We start from the raw sequence: 21,122 nt of genomic DNA, 5'->3' as shown, positions 1-21,122 counted from the left end.
ACGTTTACTGTCGCAAACACTACCTGTCTCTCAAAATCGGTTAGCTAGCGTAGAAATTGACATTTTTTCAGGTGGAGGAATACCAACAAATTTAATTTTAAATGATTCTTTTACACTCGCATACGATTTCGTACCAAAATATTGTTCAAGAATGAACTTGTTGTTCTATGGTAAAAGACATTCTGTTCGTAACACGACCGGAAACGGCACAAAAGTTTACACAGCTCAAGGAGAATCAACTCACACTGCCGTATCTATACTGGTTGAGTAGTGCTACCAACTTCGTGTCACAAAACAAAATTTCCCTTTCTTAGAAAAAAATTACCAGACATTAACAACTGGGTAACAGGACTAAAAAATCACCTGTATTAAATATATGCCATTAAATTTTGAGGATGTTACACAACTGAGAACTACAAAAATAAGTCGCAGAAGCCTGCTATAGTAACAAAATGACTGGATAATATATTTCATACAGATTTGCTGGTGATCTTTAATTAATTGTGATTTGAAAAAAAAAATTTTTTCTCTGACAGCTTTATCTCAATAGAATACAATGCCCTAAAAAGTACAGCATAATACTTAGCAGGAATTGAAGCACTCTAATATGTAACTGCTACAATTTCTGACATACCATTTACTTAGTTGTTTCAGCATAGTCAGTATTCTGAATATATTTTCCAGATGAGGTATGATACCATCTCAATTATATAGAAACTAACTGAATTTAGTCAAATAAAAATAAAAAATAATAGAATAATTATATCTTATAATATATATATATATATATATATACTGTATTACATTATATTATATATTATAATAGAATAATCTTAACCCAAAGAAAAAAGAATGTTATGTATCTTTTGGAAAAACTATAAACATTTTTATAAGAACATTACTGTTTATGGTATTTCTGAAAGTAGTGATATTTCATCTGATTCTAACAAGATGGTGCTAACTAAGCACACAGGTTGAAATTTTTTTGTTTCTTTTTTACATTGTTTCAATAAGGTTATGATAATCGCCTTCCAGCTACTACAAATGTATTATTGGGCCATTAATTATAAAATAAGCCTACAAATTTTAAAAGAAGTAATGGCAGTAAACAATACTATTACAACATGAAACACACTATGAACTATATTCCAGAAACTTGTGAACAAGAGGAATTCTGTAAAGAGGAAATGGAAGTTCCTCTTTAAAAGGAAAAATTAAAATCTTTAGAAGAATTCGGTAAAAGGAAATTTATTTACTAATAAATTTAGTATTTACCAATAAAAGCAGGTGTAAATGTTTTTTTTGTAGCTTGTACTTTTGCTATATTATTTTATCAATAGTAACCATTAACACGAAACAAAATTCAAACCACGAGTTTATTTTGTTAAATGTAAGCTAACTAAAGATTTTTCAGTAAATCTGGTTAACAGGGAAATACCTAGAATTCAGATTATAACACACAATTGGAAAACACTGACTCACATTTACTGGTATAAGAAAAATACAAAAAAATATTTTTAAAAAATCCTTGAGTTATGACAAACATTAGTTTCAAGTTATTTCATTACATCACAGGAACATTTATAGGAACGTTAGCCATAATTACATTACATTTCTGTTTAATCAGATGTTATACATTAATGCAGCATTAGGAAATTAAAAAAAAAAATTGATCACTTCTACTGTAATAAATACAGAACAGAATAGTAATAAAAAAACCCAACAAAACCTGACTTTATAAAAAATTAATAATAATAATAAAACAAACACCACATAATTCTCACCACCTCTTGTAGCCTGTCCAGACCAGGGGTCGGACCAGGATTCTTCTTTGTTATCTTGGGAACCAGTCATAGGAGGAGTGGGGGTATGAAATATACTCGTACCATTCATCCCTTCAGTTTGTGAAATTCCTTCTACATTCAGATCAGCAAGTGTCTTCGGTACAAATGTGACTTTTGGCCTTTCTGCAGCTTCATTGCGTCTAAAAAGAAACAAAAGGAAAATTATATTAAAACCAATTATCAAAGGATAATCAAGTAAGACTTATATGTTATTTAAATATTTATATATTTTATTAAACCTTTCATTATTGAATATAAACCAACTTGGTAACTTACAGCGTTATTGCATAATTATTATTATAAAATTTTAATTTTGGTGGCCATTTTGAGGTGAACAAAACGGCTGATTATGTTCATTTGTGTAGTTTTGTAATCCTCTAATGATACCTGATTCAAATCCAAGATCAAAATCTGAGACAAAAAGTGTTCACACACATATATTGAATCTAACAACAAACTGTTTATTTGTTGAAAGTAACAGAACATAATAAATAAATTCTAAAATATAGTGTAAGTCATGAAACTTATTTTTTTACACAAATAAGTTGGCAACTATGATATGCTGGTGGGAATTGGAGTGACTGTGATCTTGCATAATGGATACCATTTCAGTAATGATAGAACAGTGGGCTGCTGTGCATCATGTGTAAACCAATAGATATCTTGGCTAACGAGGGTAAGGAACGTTACATTTCCAAGGTAAATAACTTATTAATGTCAGAATGAAACCAGGGTATTGAAAACCAGGGCCTTGCATCTTGGCAGGTAAGGTGGGATGAATCCCCCACAGGTCGCTACATGCAGTGTCTGATTTAGGTGCGATAAGATGGGCTCTCCCCAATTGGTATGTCACACAGTTTCTCTCCGAGCATGGTGTGTTTGGCTAGGTTTCATTTGGTGAATTCGAGTAAATGCCCAGATTGTGAGACTGATGATACAGTGGATCACATCCTCTGTGTTTGCCCCGATATTAAGTCGAACGTTCATGAGCTGTTAGGAAACTTGAAAAAATACATTCCTTTCTGGATCTTTGTATTAACTGGATGATCCGCGAAGAGTGGTCTATTGTAGCCAGTTTTCTTTACACCCTTGCGATGTGAAGGTGTGCAGAGGGAGTTCAATTGAGGTATTTGATCGTTGTAGGATCCCAGGTAGCTAGGGTTTCGGCTTAGGCATTGGATTGGTTAGAGGTAGGCGAATTGGTTATATTGGTATTATTTGTTATTCGATTTGAGGTTCCTGCTGGCAGAGGTGGCTGTGCTGCCGGGGTATGGTAGCCCGCACAACCGGGAGCGTGACTTTGTTCTGCTGGTGGCGGTCCTGATTGTGACTTGGTAATGCCGCACGAGACTCCATGATGGGACTGGGTGGAGGTGCAGGATTTGTCCCAGTCTCCTGTGCAGACCAGAATGAGGTTACATTTCCCTTGTTAGGTGACCTAATTTGGTCGACTTATTTGGGTGCATGTGTGAATTTCTATGTTGTGTAAAACATAGTTTTGATTAGTATGAGTGTAGCACTGATTTACCTTATAACTCATGTGTTTTCACACACACAAACGGTGTTGTCAAATTTAGACTATGCACAGGGTCTGCACTTCTGTGGTCTCAGTTAGTTAGTTTGAGGGAATCATGTTAGGTTGGATGTGATGATGTCCGTTTGAGGCTTATGTGAAGACAAAATTTGATTTGTATTTTACTGAAGCAAATGTCTGCCAAGGCATTTACATTGGTGGCATTCCGACCGAGGCCTGGCTGATGCCTGTGAGATGTAATCAGTTAAAGAATCTAAAGATGACCTCTGGTAAAGCCCCTCAGGGCTCTGAACAGAGGGGGTGGTGTGGTGACTAGTAATGTCACAAGGTATTCCCCTATGCTGATGAAGGGATGCCAATGCTGGTGAGGAACACTTATTTTCTATTGTTTTGTCCATCTTATTTGACTATAATATAGTAATGATAACATAAGTATATTTACTTCTGTACTATCGTACAGTTTTATATTTTACCTAAACAAAACACCTCCTTTTCTTTCACAATCGGTCTGACATAATACAACACAATTATTAAGGACAAACATATCATTGCTATTAAGGAACAGCTTCATGCTGCTAAGTCAAAACATATGTGTGACTACGGCCTAAAAGAAATCATTTCAAGAATAGTGGTACTGCGACTTCAAATAATCACATGTTATATTCCTAAAGATTCTCTTGATGATATAAATTTAATTTATTGAATGTCATATATTTTAGTAGTTGACAGGGTGTGCCTAGACTTGTGCTTTAAGGCGACCGAATGAGGTGGTGGCAGGAGAAATGCCATGCAAATCAATCCCTGAAGATTCAATTATTACATATTTTTTCTTTTTTTTCTTTTTTAATGGAAAAAGTCTTTGTTTAATGTGAATTCCCTTAGAACAATAAATTTTATAAACATTTATGTTTCAAGGCAATAAATTTCCTCTGTATGAAAATTAAACACTAGCAAAAAAAATAATAAATAAATAAAAAAATATATTTTGATTTGTTTGAACTCACTTCTCTTGTAGATTTTCAACAACAGTCTTCATTATTTCAGTGCACTGCTGATGGTATTCAAGAAGTCCTTCAGCAAAAGTAGCCAACTGTGATATTTGTTCAATCTTTAAGACACAAAAAAAAAACAACATTAAAATTGAAATTAATTAAAATAAATTAGCAGTTTTTATAGCAAAATATAAAACACTTTTCTATGAATAAAAATTGAAAATTAAGAATACCCAACAATAAAACAGTTAAATAAATCATTATGAAATAAAATCGTAAATAAAAAAATATTCAAGAAATTAAATAATTAAAATCTAAAATAAGAAGCACATTTCAATTATTAAAGAATCTTTATTAGTTACAAATTGAGAACTAATAATGATAAATATAAATAAATGAACAAAATTATTAGGATTTATTTGTTTGTATCCCTTGGCTTATTGCACTCTTCTATTCTCTACACATTTCATATATATATATATATTTTATTAGATCAACCAAAGTAAAGAATAAATAAAGTAGGATGACTTTTCCCTATTCCACTATATATGCAGGAGTGCTTTTGCAATTTACTTGCATCATCAACTGCATTGTGCATGTATATTCATCTCAAATTGCAAAATTTGAGATATAAGGCAAGGAATAAGGCAAGTCATCTACTTTATTTATGCTGTACTTTGGTTTATCTAATAAAATAAATATATTTGTATATATAGTACAGAGTATGATTCTTAAAAGAATTGATTTAAAAAAAATAATATATATATATTTTTTTTTAACACTATAATATACAAATATTAAATAAATAAAGGAATAAACTAAACAAAAGACTTTTTTATAATTCAGATGTTAAAAAAAAATCAAATAATAAAAGAAACTAAAAAGATGATTAAAAATAATTTTTTTAATTTTTTATTTTGAGGCTGGTATTACATTAAAAACAAACTATTTACAATAAATAAGTTACTAACCCTTTATTTAGTACTTAGTGTTCTATTTTAAAATAACCAAAATCTTTTTATAGTCTAATTTTTGATTTGCTTTTACAATTGTATTTCTTTTTTGTCTTCAGTCATTTGACTGGTTTGATGCAGTTCTCCACGATTCCCTATCTAGTGCTAGTCGTTTCATTTCGGTATACCCCCTACATCCTACATCCCTAACAATTTGTTTTACATATTCCAAACGTGGCCTGCCTACACAATTTTTTCCTTCTACTGTCCTTCCAATATTAAAGCGACTATTCCAGGATGCCTTAGTATGTGGTCTATAAGTCTGTCTCTTCTTTTAACTATATTTTTCCAAATGCTTCTTTCTTCATCTATTTGCCGCAACACCTCTTCATTTGTCACTTTATCCATCCATTACAACATTCAACATTTCAACACGATGATCCATTGTCAACATTCTACTATAGCACCACATTTCAAAAGCTTCTAATCTTTTCTTCTCAGATACTCCATCCAATTGCCCAAGTTTCACTTCCATATAAAGCGACACTCCAAACATATACTTTCAAAAATCTTTTCCTGACATTTAAATTAATTTTTGATGTAAACAAATTATATTTCTGACTGAAGGCTTGTTTCGCTTGTGCTATTCGGCGTTTTATATCGCTCCTGCTTCGTCCATCTTTAGTAATTCTACTTCCCAAATAACAAAATTCTTCTACCTCCGTAATCTTTTCTCTTCCTATTTTCACATTCAGTGGTCCATCTTTGTTATTTCAACTACATTTCATTACTTTTGTTTTGTTCTTGTTTATTTTCATACGATAGTTCTTGCGTAGGACTTCATCCATGTCGTTCATTGTTCCTTCTGAATCTTTTTTACATTCGGCTAGAATTACTACATCATCAGCCAATCGTAGCATCTTTATATTTTTACCTTGTACTGTTACTCCGAATCTAAATTGTTCTTTAACATCATTAACTGCTAGTTCCATGTAAAGATTAAAAAGTAACAGGGATAGGGAACATCCTTGTCGGACTCCCTTTCTTATTACTGCTTCTTTGTTATGTTCTTCAATTACTGTTGCTATTTGGTCCCTGTAAAATTGTATTATATAGTTTTATGTTCAATAAGATTAAGAGTAGGCCTACAAAAAAAAAATTACAGGTGAGATACCTCTAACTCAGTAAAAATAAGGTAAGAAATACAAAGATGTAGTTTTAAGAGACCATTCCTATATGCAAACATTACGTTTCAAGAAAAAATGTAAGGAATTTCATAATATATTCTATAAGTGAAAATGAAGAAGAAAGTTCAATAAAACATGGCTCAAGAAACGCTAAATAGTTTATGAAACTTTTTGCCCTTTTTGCTCTAAGGGTAAAATTAAGCCATAGTGAAACTCTTGAATCTTTAAAATAAGGGGTAAATTTGATAATTTCATAAGGTTTTTAACCTGAAAAATTGAATAAAACAGGTTCCAGAGCTGTAACACCAGTAATTTTTAAGAAAACAAAATATTGATGCCGCAAAACACAATCTTTTAGATTTGATGCACAATAACATTATTAAATTTTCAGAAAACAAATAAAATCTACAGGGAACAAATCTTATGTCCTATATTCGGACAAAATCCATGTCAACAAAGCGAGATAGAACATTTGTTCATATATACTTTTTTGTTTATTTTGAGGTAGTGAACCATTCCCAAAGTTTGGGACACTTTCATTTCAAAGATTTTCAACTAAAGTTACCTAGAAAAAAAAGCATTACAAGACTGCCAGAAGAATCTCCTCAATAAAATAAAATAAATAATAATCAAATCAATGAATTTGGAAAAATGATATATGCATTAACATGAAAACTCCAGTTTATAAATGCTTCAAACATTTACTAGACTGCTGTTTTAATTTTCATTCTTGCAACAAGCACTTTTAAAATACTTTAATACGTCATCCAACAAAATTAAACACAATTTTTTTATTAAAGATGATATAAGTTTAAAATTCATTTCAAAATAAAATAAAGAAATATATATTTAACAAAAAGAAATCCTAAAAAAAAATTAAGATAGTAATACAGTGAGTATTAAAAGATACAATGGAATTTGTTAAATAAAACCATTTGTATAAATGTCATCTATCAATAGTGGATATTTTTTAAATCCAACAGAAATGATAGGGAATTCCTTACTTCCTATTGTTAACATATTTAATGCATTTCTTTTGTAAATTATACTAAACAGTTAAAACAAATTATAAAATTTAATTTGATCAATGCATCATGAAAACATCAAAATAAAAAAATTGTTTTAAAAAACCATTTGCATTTAATAATGATAATGCTTGTCGATATTTAGAAAGCTCAGTTGACATGGGTGATGGGGATGGATCGTTGGATTAGCCGACAACTGGCTTCTTGCTACCAAAGAGACTCTATCACAGTATACCATCCCCTCCACTGTACTATTAGCAGTCCCAATACTCTATTTCAGACACCCCAGGGTATAATACTGTACATCTAGCTAAACCTTGACAGGTAATATATACAAAACATGGTAAAACTTGTTTAAAACAAAAATTTTTCATGTGTTTCAACAGGTCAATATGGATTTTTTTATTAAAAATGATAAAAGTTTAAAAATAAAGAAATATATATTTAACAAAAAGAATTCCTAAAAAAATTAAGATAGTAATATAGTGAGTATTAAAAGATACAATGGAATTTGTTAAATAAAACTATTTGTATAAGTGTCATCTATCAATAGTGGACACTTTTTTAAATCCAACAGAAATGATAGGGAATTCCTTACTTCCTAATGTTAATATATTTAATGCATTTCTGCGTTAAATATAGTATTTCTATAGTATTTATTAGCTTATTTTGTAGCTGTATTGCAGTTTTATAAAATTCTTATCAATTTAAAAAAAATAACTTTCATTCATTTGAGAAGCAAAAACAAATTTAAATCAACCAATAAGATTACAACAAAGTTATTTAATAACTCTGCCAATCTCCATGGCAAAGTGATAATGCTCTGCCTTTCATCCAGATGATCCTGGTTTGAATCCTGGTTAGAGCAGGACTTTTTTCCTGTGCTACAAATTCAATATCATTCACTGACAAGTTTTATAGGAAATTAAATATTGCTGTTGAATAAATACATATAAAATTTTTATAATTTATGTAAAATTACAAATAATATATAGCATTTGATAATTCCAATTTTAAGATTAAATGTTTGTAAAGGTAACTCAATAATAATTCACATCACAAATATAAAATTTATTGTAATAAAAATAAATAAAAGCTTCTACGAGAAAATGTTTCCTTCTGGGACAATTAATATGCATCATTTCCTTCCAGAAAAATCTGTAGACCCTTAATTAAGTCTTCTTTGTGTAGACTAAATAGCAGCCCATCTAAAGAAACAAGCTGAGGAATATTTACAGGATATTTAATATTTTAAACAGGATTTTTCATAGGATTACAACAATTTTGTAAGATGAACGAAGACAAGAAAGTCTTTTGTTGTTGTCATGTAACAATAAAAGACATTATGACTAAAGTTGTAGCTTTTGGTTCATGCTACAAGTTTTAACTTATCTAGAAGGATTATTTTTCCTGCTGGTGATTACATTTTTTACACTATTTCTTATGAATTAATTTGACTTTTCAATACACTCCTGGTATTTAGTTTTCAGCTTGTAATGTGTTGAAGCATGTTTTGTATCTAGTGATGATTCATTTTAAAAAGGATGCACTTCAGTCCCTAACACATCTTCAGACAATCAAGAATACACAGGTTGATTCAGGAGGAAAGGGAAATAATTTGAGCTACAATTAGAAATAAGGAAAAACATTCATACAAACATTCGTCCGAAAATGCCTTGTTATCAAGTTACAGCTAGTAAAAAATTTAGCCTGGATTTCAGTTTCCCTGATGAAATGAGATCGTTCTGAAACTTTTAAGGTAATATAAGGGATAAAATTGATGGTTTCTTATATTTATTGACCTGAAAATCAAATAAAACAGGAACGAGAACAGCATTTCCCGTATTTTTCATGATATTCCAGGTAAACCAGAAAAATCTGGTGATGATAAACACTTTTTTTCAATTTTAAGTTTAATAACTTTGTTAAAAACCTAATAAATGCATAACATTTTATTATTAAAAAAATGTACAAATTTTAATTCTAAGAAAATTGATATAATAAAGTCCCTGAAAAACAGAAAAAAATCAACTTTTTTTATTAAAACAAAATGGAACAAATCTTAACAGAAAAATGATATAAATTTATAAAAATAAAAAAACAGCTATAATTAATAGGTTCTTTCATACTAGAACAATGTGATAAGCAGAGAATACTCCTCTTCTTTGAAATGAATGAAATGTGAGAAATACAAGCAAAACGTAGACACACGTGATGAACTGATCACTTGCATTCTCAATGCTGCTGTCCTCATGAAGGAACATGAGACATCATTAGGTTGGTGCCAGAAAATGTAAAGAAACAAGTTAAAATTGCATCGATGTCAATGGTGGAATTTTTGAACATTTATGGTAAAATAATACAATATAAACCAATGTGAATATTTTTTAAAAATTTGAGTATTTTAATTTTTCAAAAGTCTAAATTTATTGTACTTTTTTTTATCCTGTTTACCCTCTGGGAATTACTGTTCAGGTATTACTTCAGAGGATGAATGAGGACGATATGTATGAGTGTAAATGAATTGTAGTCTTATACAGTCTCAGTTCGACCATTCCTATGATGTGTGGTTAATTGAAACCCAACCAACAAAGAACATCGGTATCTATGATCTACTATTCAAATCCGTATAAAAGTAACTGCTTTTACTAGGACTTGAACGCTAGAACTCTTGACTTCCAAAATCAGCTGATTTGGGAACATGCGTTTATCATTAGACCAACCCGGTGGGTAAACACAAATTTATTGTACTAAAAACATATAAATGACAAATAATTTATAATTTAATTTACAAATTTTGTTTAGATTAATTTAATTATGAATTTTTTATAATTAAGATTCAGTTCACAAATTATTTCCTTTTCCTCCTGAATCACTCTGTATTACTAAATGCTAACCTTATTTCATATTAATGGAAAGCAGAGCAGCCATAGATGGATATAAATAGAGGAAAATCTTACTTAGTAATATGCAAACACTTGCGCTAACACACATACATACACACACATACATATGCTCAAGCACACACCACTGACAGTAACTACAATCTGTATAATTATTGGTTAGCCAATAAAAAAAAATAATAATAATAAATAATTTACTACTTACATCATTTTCAAGTAAATTAAACATTCCCATTTGTGCAAGATGTAATGACTCAGCAAACTTTTCTTCAGCTTGTCGAATTTCATCATCTGGAATGTTTGAACCTATATTAGCGTGTTCGAAGCATACACAAAATACAAACAACGAACACACAAACAAAACCAAAAAATGAATCAAAAATAAATAAACATTACTTTAATAAATAAAAATAAATAATAATTTGTCACATAATTAAGAAACATAAATAAATTTGATAATTAATAAAAAAAAAATGTATTCACTGTAAATAAAAATAAATTATTAAATAATAAAAATATAAAAGCAAACAAAAATGTAAAATTGTATAAGTTATCATAGTATACTAATGGAACAAATACAGTTGGGAGATTATCCATAAAATACATAGCAATAATAATTTTTTTAAATGATTGCTCTATGTAATTCACAATTACATAATCTCATCACTTCATAATGCTGCATAAACATTTCATACTCTCATATTTATACGAGATGTTATTTTTTAATGCTTCTATAAAGTTCAATAAGTTAATTCAGATAATTAATTTGAACTGGTCAGGACCAGTTGAAATTACTCATAATGTTGGGGCTGAAATAAGATATGAAATTATCACAAATCATAAATAAAACTGTTTCAGTCAATACTTCCATCAAAACATGCTCCTGCTGTAGTAGCAATAATTTAGCGAGACGACCCACGATTAGTCTACTCAGGTTAGCCTACTCTACTCAGATATTGAGTAGATTGAGAAGGAAGAATAATACCTGGGTACTGGAAGTAAGCTGTGACTAGTACTATCATCAAATATGTAGTCTCAATTGAGGCATTGGAATAACCAGTAACAACAGTTTTTCTATGTTTTAATGCTATATAATTCCTTTGATGTTGTGAAATATTGTGTGGACATCATATCATCAATTAAACATTGTGATGATCATTAATCATTGTGAAGACCAGTCAATGATCTCAAAAGTGTATGAAAATGAAATTTCAAATGGTGAAAGAACTAAAGTTACTAAATGCAAAGGAAAATCAGAAGATCTTAAAAAGGCAGCCCCACTACTACTACTACTACTACTAGTTAATTAACTAGCTAGGGTCAATAACCTCTACCAAAATAATCTTAAAAATAATTCAGGGAAGTTCAATGAGTAAGTGGATCAGATAATAGAAAATAATTAGAAAAGAAAAATGATGGTTGCATATTACACATTACAGGTGAAGTGCCTAATAGGCCTCCTAACTACTTCTAAAAAAAATTTCTAATTGATTTGTTCTTTTCTGAGGTATGAATTAATTTTGATACTACTAAGTTTTAAGTTTATTGTATTATTATATAAAACCTGATAAACAAGTTAATACCATTTTCTACTGATAAAAGCGATACAGATCGGTACAGGTTTTTCATACAGTCCAAAAGGTCAAACAGTATCAAGATGTTTTTCATTTCCTTTATGATACTTTTCACCACAGATGATCAGAGGATTAGAAATCGCACAACTGGAAATCAGACAGTATCCTTACCCATTTCTCCCACCTGATCGAAATACATTTAACTAATTCCTTAGGTCCTTCCAGAATCTTTTTACATAAATGTTTCCGTGTGATTTTTTTTTTAATTTTTATTATACCCGTGCTGAAATATCATTTCAAGGGAGTTAATTTCAGAGAAATTTGAATACTAGTTAAAAGAAGATATATGTGAAAGAATTGTTTTTAAAAATATGTATAAATGTTTTGAACAATCGGAAAATCACTGGATTTTATATGTTTATTACAAGAAATACAACATATGACATAAATAAGACCAAATATGTTTTGGATGTTTTAACATCCCTTGTCTGGATGTATTTTGTAAAGATTTCATACTGTGATTTAATATGGAGTAATTTTTCTAAAAATTTTATGTTTATTAAAATTATTATCGAGTTACATTTTAACAAAAATATACTAAAAACTGAAAAAAAATAAAAATATATATATACATAAACAAAAAAAATAATTATTTTTAATATTAAATTCTCCTTTTTTTTCACAACCTTTCCCATTCCACCAATTGATTTAAATTGGTCACCAAATTTTTAAAAATAATATATTTTATGGACAATCTCCACCACTGTGTTTATCTTGAGTGCACATACTTTCAAAAACTAGTATAAGAGAAAACTTATAATAAATATTATATAATTACATATTGAAGTAAAATATATAAAAAAAATATTAATAAGCGCTATTATAATATAATTACATAATGAGATGAAATGTGTGAAAAAACCAAAAAAAAAAAAAAAATGAATAAGCGATTACAAACAACTGAATACTGTGCTTTAATATTTTACGCTAAAAATATTTATGCATAATACAACATGGATACAGAAGCAGCATTTCATATAGTAGTATATGAATGCAAATTATATACTTAACAACTATGTTACAGATTTTACTAAAAGTATTAATTTTTAATGAAAAAAAATTCTGAAATATAAATATATAAAAACTTCAAGAATGACCCCATTAATTAACATTACCTTAACAAAAAAAAAATCACAAAGAGCTTTGTGTCTTTGAGATACAAATTTTAAATAAACAATTAAAACAGATTTGGTAAAGCCGGTTTACGTTACAGATGAATGTAAAATGAAAATTTTGATCATTAAATATATTGTAAGCATGATATAAATCCCTTATTCTAGTGTAATAATTAACAACAGATAAGTAAAACTACAAAGCAGAATACTTTAATGAGCAACGGGAGGTTTAAAAATTGTCCAAGACTTCATAACCTGAATGTAGTAATTTTAATTATAATCAAAGCATATCAAAAGTGTTTTACAATTAGAAATAAAACAAACATTAGTATTTTATCAATATAATTATTAAATAAAAGAAAATAATTGAAATAAATTGAAAAACAAAAAAATTCTCACTGTTTACAAAACATTTAATTTAAAATCTAAAACTGATAATAATTACAATTGTTAAGCAATCATCAGTAGATACTATTGCATTAGTACATGTAAAAAATATAGTAAATGAAGAAAAATCAGTGAAGATATAACAATAAATATTACTAAACAAATAAATTTCATATATATATATGTATATGAGACATTACAAAAACTTGCAGTATTTATTACATGTTTGCAATAACTTTTGTTTCTAAAAGTAATTATAGAATAAAGTGAAAAAAAAAACAAACAACTTTCATCAGTTTAGTTAATCCTGATGTGACAAATTTAATATAAAAACATTTAAACCACATAAAACTCACGAGTTGGATTAATTAGACGACTTAATATACAACTATAACCTGTATAGAGTTGGAAAGCATAAAGATATGCCTACGAATGATAGAAATAGCATGAATGTTAAATCAATCAAACAGATTTCCCCTTCTCGTATAAATAAAATTTAATTAAATCAAAAACCATTTAATGTTCTTACGATCAAAATCTTACACAAACATTTTTTTAAATTAATAATTTTAAAAAAATTATCTACGAAAGATGTTTGGATCAAAGAAAACAGATGAGGGTTGTAAAATGTAGAAGAACAATGAAACTACCTCAAAACAAACAGACTTACAGATGTCATATGTAAACAATGACTTTTATATATGTGTGTGTGTGTGTAACTGTGTATATATACAAGATGTGTGAGAAAAGTAATGAGATTGGTAACACTGTGAGAGATCTGGCAATGCTGTGTCTACCGGTCTGTGCTAAACCGATTTGTTCATCCCTTCCACATGCTCAGTATGAGTTTCAACTCCGTTCAGCCAACACATTATTTTTGACAGCGCCATCAGTGAAGTTGTGTTTTTGCTGTTATGAAAATGGAGCATCAGAATTTACAGTGACGTTATGCAATCTAGTTTTGTGTTAAACTTGGGGAATCTGCGAGTGTGACCTTTGAAAAGTTGAAACAGGCCTATGGGGAACATTGCTTATCAAGAGCACAAGTTTTCTGCTGGTACAAATCATTTTTGGAAGGCCGACTACACGTTGAAGATCAACCTCGCTCAGGGAGACCTTTGACTTCAAAATCTGATGAAAACATTGAGCGTGTGAGGGTTCTTGTGAGATCAGACTGTTGTTTAACAATAAGGATGGGGAGTGAACAGTTAAATTTGAACACTTTCACCGTACATTAAATTTTGACAGAAGATTTGGACATGCAAATGGTTGGTGCAAAATTGGTGCTGAAAAACCTCACAACAGAACAGAAGGTCAACCCTTTCCTGCTATAATTTATTAGTTAGAATTGAATTTGAATAAGTGTGATGGCATTTTATTTAAAATAAGTGCTTGAGTTTTTACCAAATATAAACATAATTTGATTGAATTATTAGTTGCCAATAGAAGACAATAATGATTCAAAATTGAAATAATCGTAAACATACAAACTAAATTTTGTCAATCCATTATTCTTATTAAAAAAAAAAAGAAAGAAAAATAGAAGTATTTTCACATGTTTATTGAATTTTTTCTTTTTTTAATAACTCAAATTTCTATAAAATTATACTGTTTATTGACACAATACTTTTTGATATATACTGCCAATTATTTTTATTAACTATTTATTCAGCATACATCAATATAAGAAAAACTAGTATCTCATAATAAATCAATCAAAATTAAAACACTAGAGTTAAAGCAGTTGGAAAAAAAACAGAACTTTTTTAAAATAAATTAACAAATACAAAAAAAATCTTAACTAAAACAAAAAGTATTTTAAAAAATCATTAAAGCCAACTACGGTATGGATATAATATTTAATGAACAAAAAAAAAAAAACAACTGTTAAGGTATGAAACAAATATGTCTTATTAAAAAAAAAATACTGCTGTCAAAGAGCAACTGGTTGAAAATTTGCTTGTGCTTATAAATAAATAATCTTAATTAAATACTACTATATTTATTCATAGAATATAAATAAATTGTTTCAAAATCTACATTGTTCAATGTTTCGCTATTATTTATATTAAAAAATCAAGCAAAAAATTAGTAATTAGGGGAAAAACAGAAAAATAATAATTATGCATATAAACCATTACAATTAAAAAAAAATTATAATAATTTGAAATACATTAATACAAAATAACTATAAAATTTTGAAGTTTAATAATGAAGTTACAGAATGATACATAATAAATAAAAATACCATCTATAGTTACTACTTTATTAAGAAGGAGCAAGATGAAAAATATCTGAAAATTAGAATTTATAAATAACAAAATAGGAGTTTCTTCATCTTAAAAAAAGGGGAAAAACCATTAAATAATTGTTGTCGTACCAAAAAAAGCAGGAGCAGATAAATAAACCACACTGTAATAAATCATAAAAATTCCCAATAAAACCTCAAACAATCAATTCTTTTCAATTCTTGTTTTAAAAGTCAATGGCCAGAAAAAAGCAACTATCAACAATTTACTACTCTTAATTTGGAACTAACTTCAAAAATGAAAAAAATATATTATTTCTTAGTGCATATAAATTTGTTGAAATTGATTTCATTTTATTCATTATTTATTAACAGTAAAGAAACAGCGACAGAGTAATTCAAGGTTTTTTATACAGGTTGTAAAATTTAAACTGAGTTGATATAAGTGTGCAGTACTGGTTTCATAGCTATTACTAATTGATCAACCAGGTGCATAGAACATACAATAATATACAGAGTTTAACAAAATAAATTATTTGTATAAAGACAAAATCACAAGATTGCAGGAATGATAAATGTATCTGAGAACAATGCAAGAAGAATTGTAGAGACTTTCTAATTTTACCCTCATGAATCAATATAGCGCACCGATCAAAAATTAGGAATTCTAAATTCTGAAAAATGATTTACAGAGAATTGCTATTAATGTGAATTTGTGGCTGGAATTTAGTTAAAATTTCAGCTTATAAATGAATATTATTAATTACGGATTACTGTTCAGTAGTAACGACATCTATTTCACTAAAATAAATTTCTAAAAACTACTGAAAATTTGAATTTTGTTTTGAAATTTTTTTTTGTTTTTTATGTTTTGTTTTTAGGCGACTATTTTTGTTTCTTATATTTTAACTAAATCAGTCAGTAAATAAAATACTTAAAGCTAATGAGAAGTAAACCTTTATGGAACATATTCGATTATAAAACAATAATTTAGATTTGGTACATAAAATTACGAATATTATGCTATGTCCTTTTAATGACACAAGAAACTTGTAAACCTTTATGGAACATATTCGATTATAAAACAATAATTTAGATTTGATACATAAAATTACGAATATTATGCAATGTCTTTTTAATGACACAAGAAACTTGTAAAGACATTTAAAAAAAAATTTTTTTTGTAAAAATACAATTCTTAGTGAATTAAAAAAAAACCTAACAATCATACAACATAAATTTTTCCTATATCATTATGAAGCACTTATTTATAATTATATGTATATAGTATATTTCAGAACAAAAACTTGACAAGGGATATGACTGTTAATGACTCATTCAGACTTCTATGATTTCTTCAAATATACAATGGTCCATAGATAATTAATCTAACCATCTAAAATTGGTGAGGCAATAAAGATAGATGACTACTACCATTGATAAATAGCCTACTGAATAGCAAAATGGTGGGCAAATGGCTGGCTCTTCATGGCTGTGTTACAAATAATTTCAACTCTATCTTATTATGATAACTTATTTCTGTACTGCATAATTTTAGTAATTTTTCTGGACATTGAAGAATCTGAGAGCTAATATTACCCTCTTTGCATCAATCTTTTTTTCAACTAAAAAAATGGTATAAAAATAATTAAACACCTGATAAAAAAAGAAATAAAAACATCTAAATAAGATAGATATGTGACACTTTCAATGTGTCAAGAGTTAGCATCCTTTTTATGTACTTAAAAACAGCTGATAATTATAAAAATACATCATCAATAGTTAAATGGCAACAACTTTTAAAAAGTAAAACTTAAATTTAATTTTAACTTCACTTAAATTGTTAAGAACACCATTAAATGATAAGATAACAAAAACCAGAAGTCCTAATAAACCAAATCAACTTTCCAAATGCTGAAGCAATAAGATAAAAATAATATGAATTGTGAAATTTTTAAAGTGACCAAAACAGACATTTGGGATAATCAATTATATTTTTACCTCCGGCTACATACCAATGTATTTATTTGAGAAACCACAAAAATTGTAGTAAAAAAAATTGCTGAACATCATAATTTAAGTAAGTCATAAATGTATAATATTTACTCAATCGTTAGTACAAAGAGAATAATTTACTACAAAGAGAATAATACCTACAGCTTTCTGATCATCATAAAAAAAGACTAAAGTACGTAGAGTTCAAACAAAGCTACTTTGTTAAGGGATGCAATTTGTGAAAGAAAAGAAATGAATAAATGAAATAGAAATAAAAATTCCCAAAAGAATACAATCATTATTAAGTGAAATCTAGGCACCAATTGAAGAAACCCATTTTTCTATTACGGAAAAACTCAAGATTCAATTATCTTTTAATAAACAGATGCTAATGAACTTTTTAAAAGTCAAATTTTCAAAGATGTTTTGAAAAGATAACATATAATTGATAGCTAGTGCTACAGACATATGCTTGAAAATAAATTATTAAAAACTACACTACTGAAATAAAGAAGTGATTTATATAGAAAAGGAGTGTTTTTTGTACAGGATAATGCTCGTACAAGTAGTGTACAATTAATAGTTTAAAGCTATCAAAAAAATTACGCCAGAAGGTTTTATAACATCTACTTAATGTCTACATTTTGTCCAATCAATCAAATTTTTGTTTGGGCTTCTCATTCCATGGATTCAATTTTCATAACAATAGTGAAATACTAGGTGAGCAACATAAAACTAAACTGAACCAGCTCAAACATCAGTTACTTGAGTATAACATTTTAACACAACTGGGTTGGTCTAGTGGTGAACGCGTCTTCGCAAATCAGTTTATTTTGAAGTCGAGAGTTCCAACATTCAAATCCTAGTAAAGGCTTTTATACAAATTTGAATACTAGATCGTGGATACCGGTGCTCTTTGATGGTTGGGTTTCAATAAACCACACGTCTCATGAATGGTCAACCTGAGACTGTACAAGACTACACTTCATTTACACTCACATATCATCCTCTGAAGTAATACCTGATGGTGATTCCCAAAGGCTACACAGAAAAAAAACAAAAACACTTTTAACACAGCTACCATTTCTGCTACTAACTGCACCATGACTGGTTATATATGTCAGTACTTTCACTTATTGTTGTTAGTAGAAAGCTGTTCATGCTTCAATAAATAAAATTTTCTTCTTTGCAAAATGCCTTACTGGATTGAAAAAAGAGTTCATATAGTAGAAGCTTATATGTCTTCTGGATCCTTTCAATAAATGCATCAAATATTTGCAGAAAAATTTCCAAATGCCAATATCCCAGCAAAGAGTAGCAAACAACAATTCAGTTAAAAAATGGCAAACAAGGGATTAGTTTAAAACAGATGTTCCCAAACTTATTTTTCTCATAGACCACTTTCAAAATTTTGCTGGTTCCAGTGGACCCCCTGCAGCTACATTTCTACCATACTTCCAGTCAATGGAAAATGTGAAGATTAGATCTAACTATGAAAATTTGCGTTACGGCTGAGTTCCATGAACTAACAGCTTCCGAAAAAAAAAAGTGGGGATTGATTGGTTAATTTTTGATTGACTGTGCTGTGAGTGGATGTCAAAAAAGTAAAGCTGGCCAATAAAAAAAATGCTTCCATCCAACTTTACATTTTTGACATCCACTCACAGCACAAGAAAGCAATCAATTCTCACTTATTTTATTTAGAAAACTTCCCATTCAGAGTGGTAAAAAGCAAAAGAAAAATAGTATATTTTTTTGTATTACATTTATTCAAATATGTAATCATTACACTATTAATTATTATTGTTATCATATTGCAATGTAATATAATAAAATTGTCGTAATATAATTAAAATTAAACATTAATAACGTAATGTAACTTCTACAATGACAATCACAAAATAGTTACAATTTTAATAGGAGGGATGTACTTGATGGATTGACAGCAAATTATCAATATTTGGCTTCAGTTTTGTTAGGAATAAGCGCAAATCTCCCCGTTCTGTGATATTAAATCTGCTCCTTTTTTTTGATAAAAGGTTTGTAACGACACAAACTTTTTTCGACAAGATATGACGAGGGAAATGCTATCAAAAGCTTACTCGCAATTCCCCACAGTCCAGGATATTTTTCTGGTATTTCTGCCTGCAGCCAAAATGTTTGATACCCTCTTTTAAATTTCACCTTCAGCTTCTCATTAGTGCTAAGCTCGAGTAGCTCCTCTTGTAATATCACATTCTCCACTTCCGTTTCATCAAATGGATTTATGATCCATGGTGGTATTTCCATCGTCAGAATATCTTCAAATCTGATTTTTAAGTCATCATGCAAGGCGATTAAATGTTGAACATATGTCTGAATATCCTCATCAAGGCATTCTACCTGTGACAAGTTTGAAAACTGGGAAAATACGTGCCGACTAATATTTTGTTTCATAAATTTCAATTTTCCAAGAAAAGCTGAAATTACACCCTTTGTTTTTATTAAATTGAGACTGGGGGTCCACCTGGACCACTTTGGGAATAAATAGTTTAAAACCACGAGTAGGTGACCAGTTAGGATTCCAGAGAACATAGATATTAATAAAAATAATTTCTGCCAGTTTGAAAAAATCTGCATGCAATTTATCACATCAAAAGAGTGTAAGATACAAATCTTGCCATAAGATTCTTCATGGTTTCAATTTGAAACCATATCACGAAACAACTTACGAGAACAAACTGAAACATATAAATTATTGCGACTGGGTTCTCAAAACCACTATCAGTGGGTAGATAGATCTGATTCTGTATTTCAAATCAGATGAGGCATTGTATCATTTATCTAGACATGCTAATTCACACACATTCAATATCGATTGATTGAAAATCCTCACCAGATGACTGAGCATCCTCTTCAAGATAAGAAAATTGATGTACCATTACCATGAGCTATTTCTGGTATTCTTTCAATAGGATCAATATTTTTTGATCAGACTGTCAATACAGAAGCATATTATACAATTTTCAAGGTATTCTATGCTCAGTTAACAGATCAAGAAAAAGAATCAAATGATTTATAGGCATGCGTTCATGCGGCTTTTACAGAAGAATGGGCAATGGCCTCCACGTTTCCCAGATTTGTCTAGTTGTGATTTTTGCCTCCAGGGCTATTTTAACTATAGAGTTTATGATCCAATCCCTACACTACGATGAACATTAAAAAAAAAATCAATGGCACTGATGACAATATTTTGTTTTAAGATGACTTAATGTTAATATCACTTGAACACAAAAATGCATTGTTGTGTAGGGTCCTATTTTCAA

The 21,122-nt window shown here is 29.0% G+C and overlaps 1 protein-coding gene across 15 annotated transcripts in view; it reads right to left on the bottom strand.

Moving 5' to 3' along the window:
- Positions 1–21,122, bottom strand: part of EndoA (SH3 domain containing GRB2 like, endophilin-A) — a 478,525-nt gene that overhangs the window by 90,318 nt on the left and 367,085 nt on the right. For 7 of the 15 annotated variants that reach the window (XM_075361385.1, XM_075361422.1, XM_075361438.1 and 4 more), the window contains 3 exons: positions 10,644–10,744; positions 4,383–4,486; positions 1,785–1,984 (listed from right to left, as the gene is read on the bottom strand). In XM_075361385.1, coding sequence (XP_075217500.1) covers positions 1,785–1,984; positions 4,383–4,486; positions 10,644–10,744 — 405 coding nt within the window. The remainder of the gene's footprint in view (positions 1–1,784; positions 1,985–4,382; positions 4,487–10,643; positions 10,745–21,122) is intronic. The other 8 variants (XM_075361412.1, XM_075361445.1, XM_075361430.1 and 5 more) reach the window with 3 other exon arrangements.

The sequence above is a fragment of the Lycorma delicatula genome, chromosome 1 (genome assembly GCF_047948215.1).
Source record: "Lycorma delicatula isolate Av1 chromosome 1, ASM4794821v1, whole genome shotgun sequence".
NCBI lineage: Eukaryota > Metazoa > Arthropoda > Insecta > Hemiptera > Fulgoridae > Lycorma > Lycorma delicatula.
The sequence above is the reverse complement of the archived record's forward strand: the minus strand, read 5'-3'. Positions and strand labels throughout refer to the sequence as shown.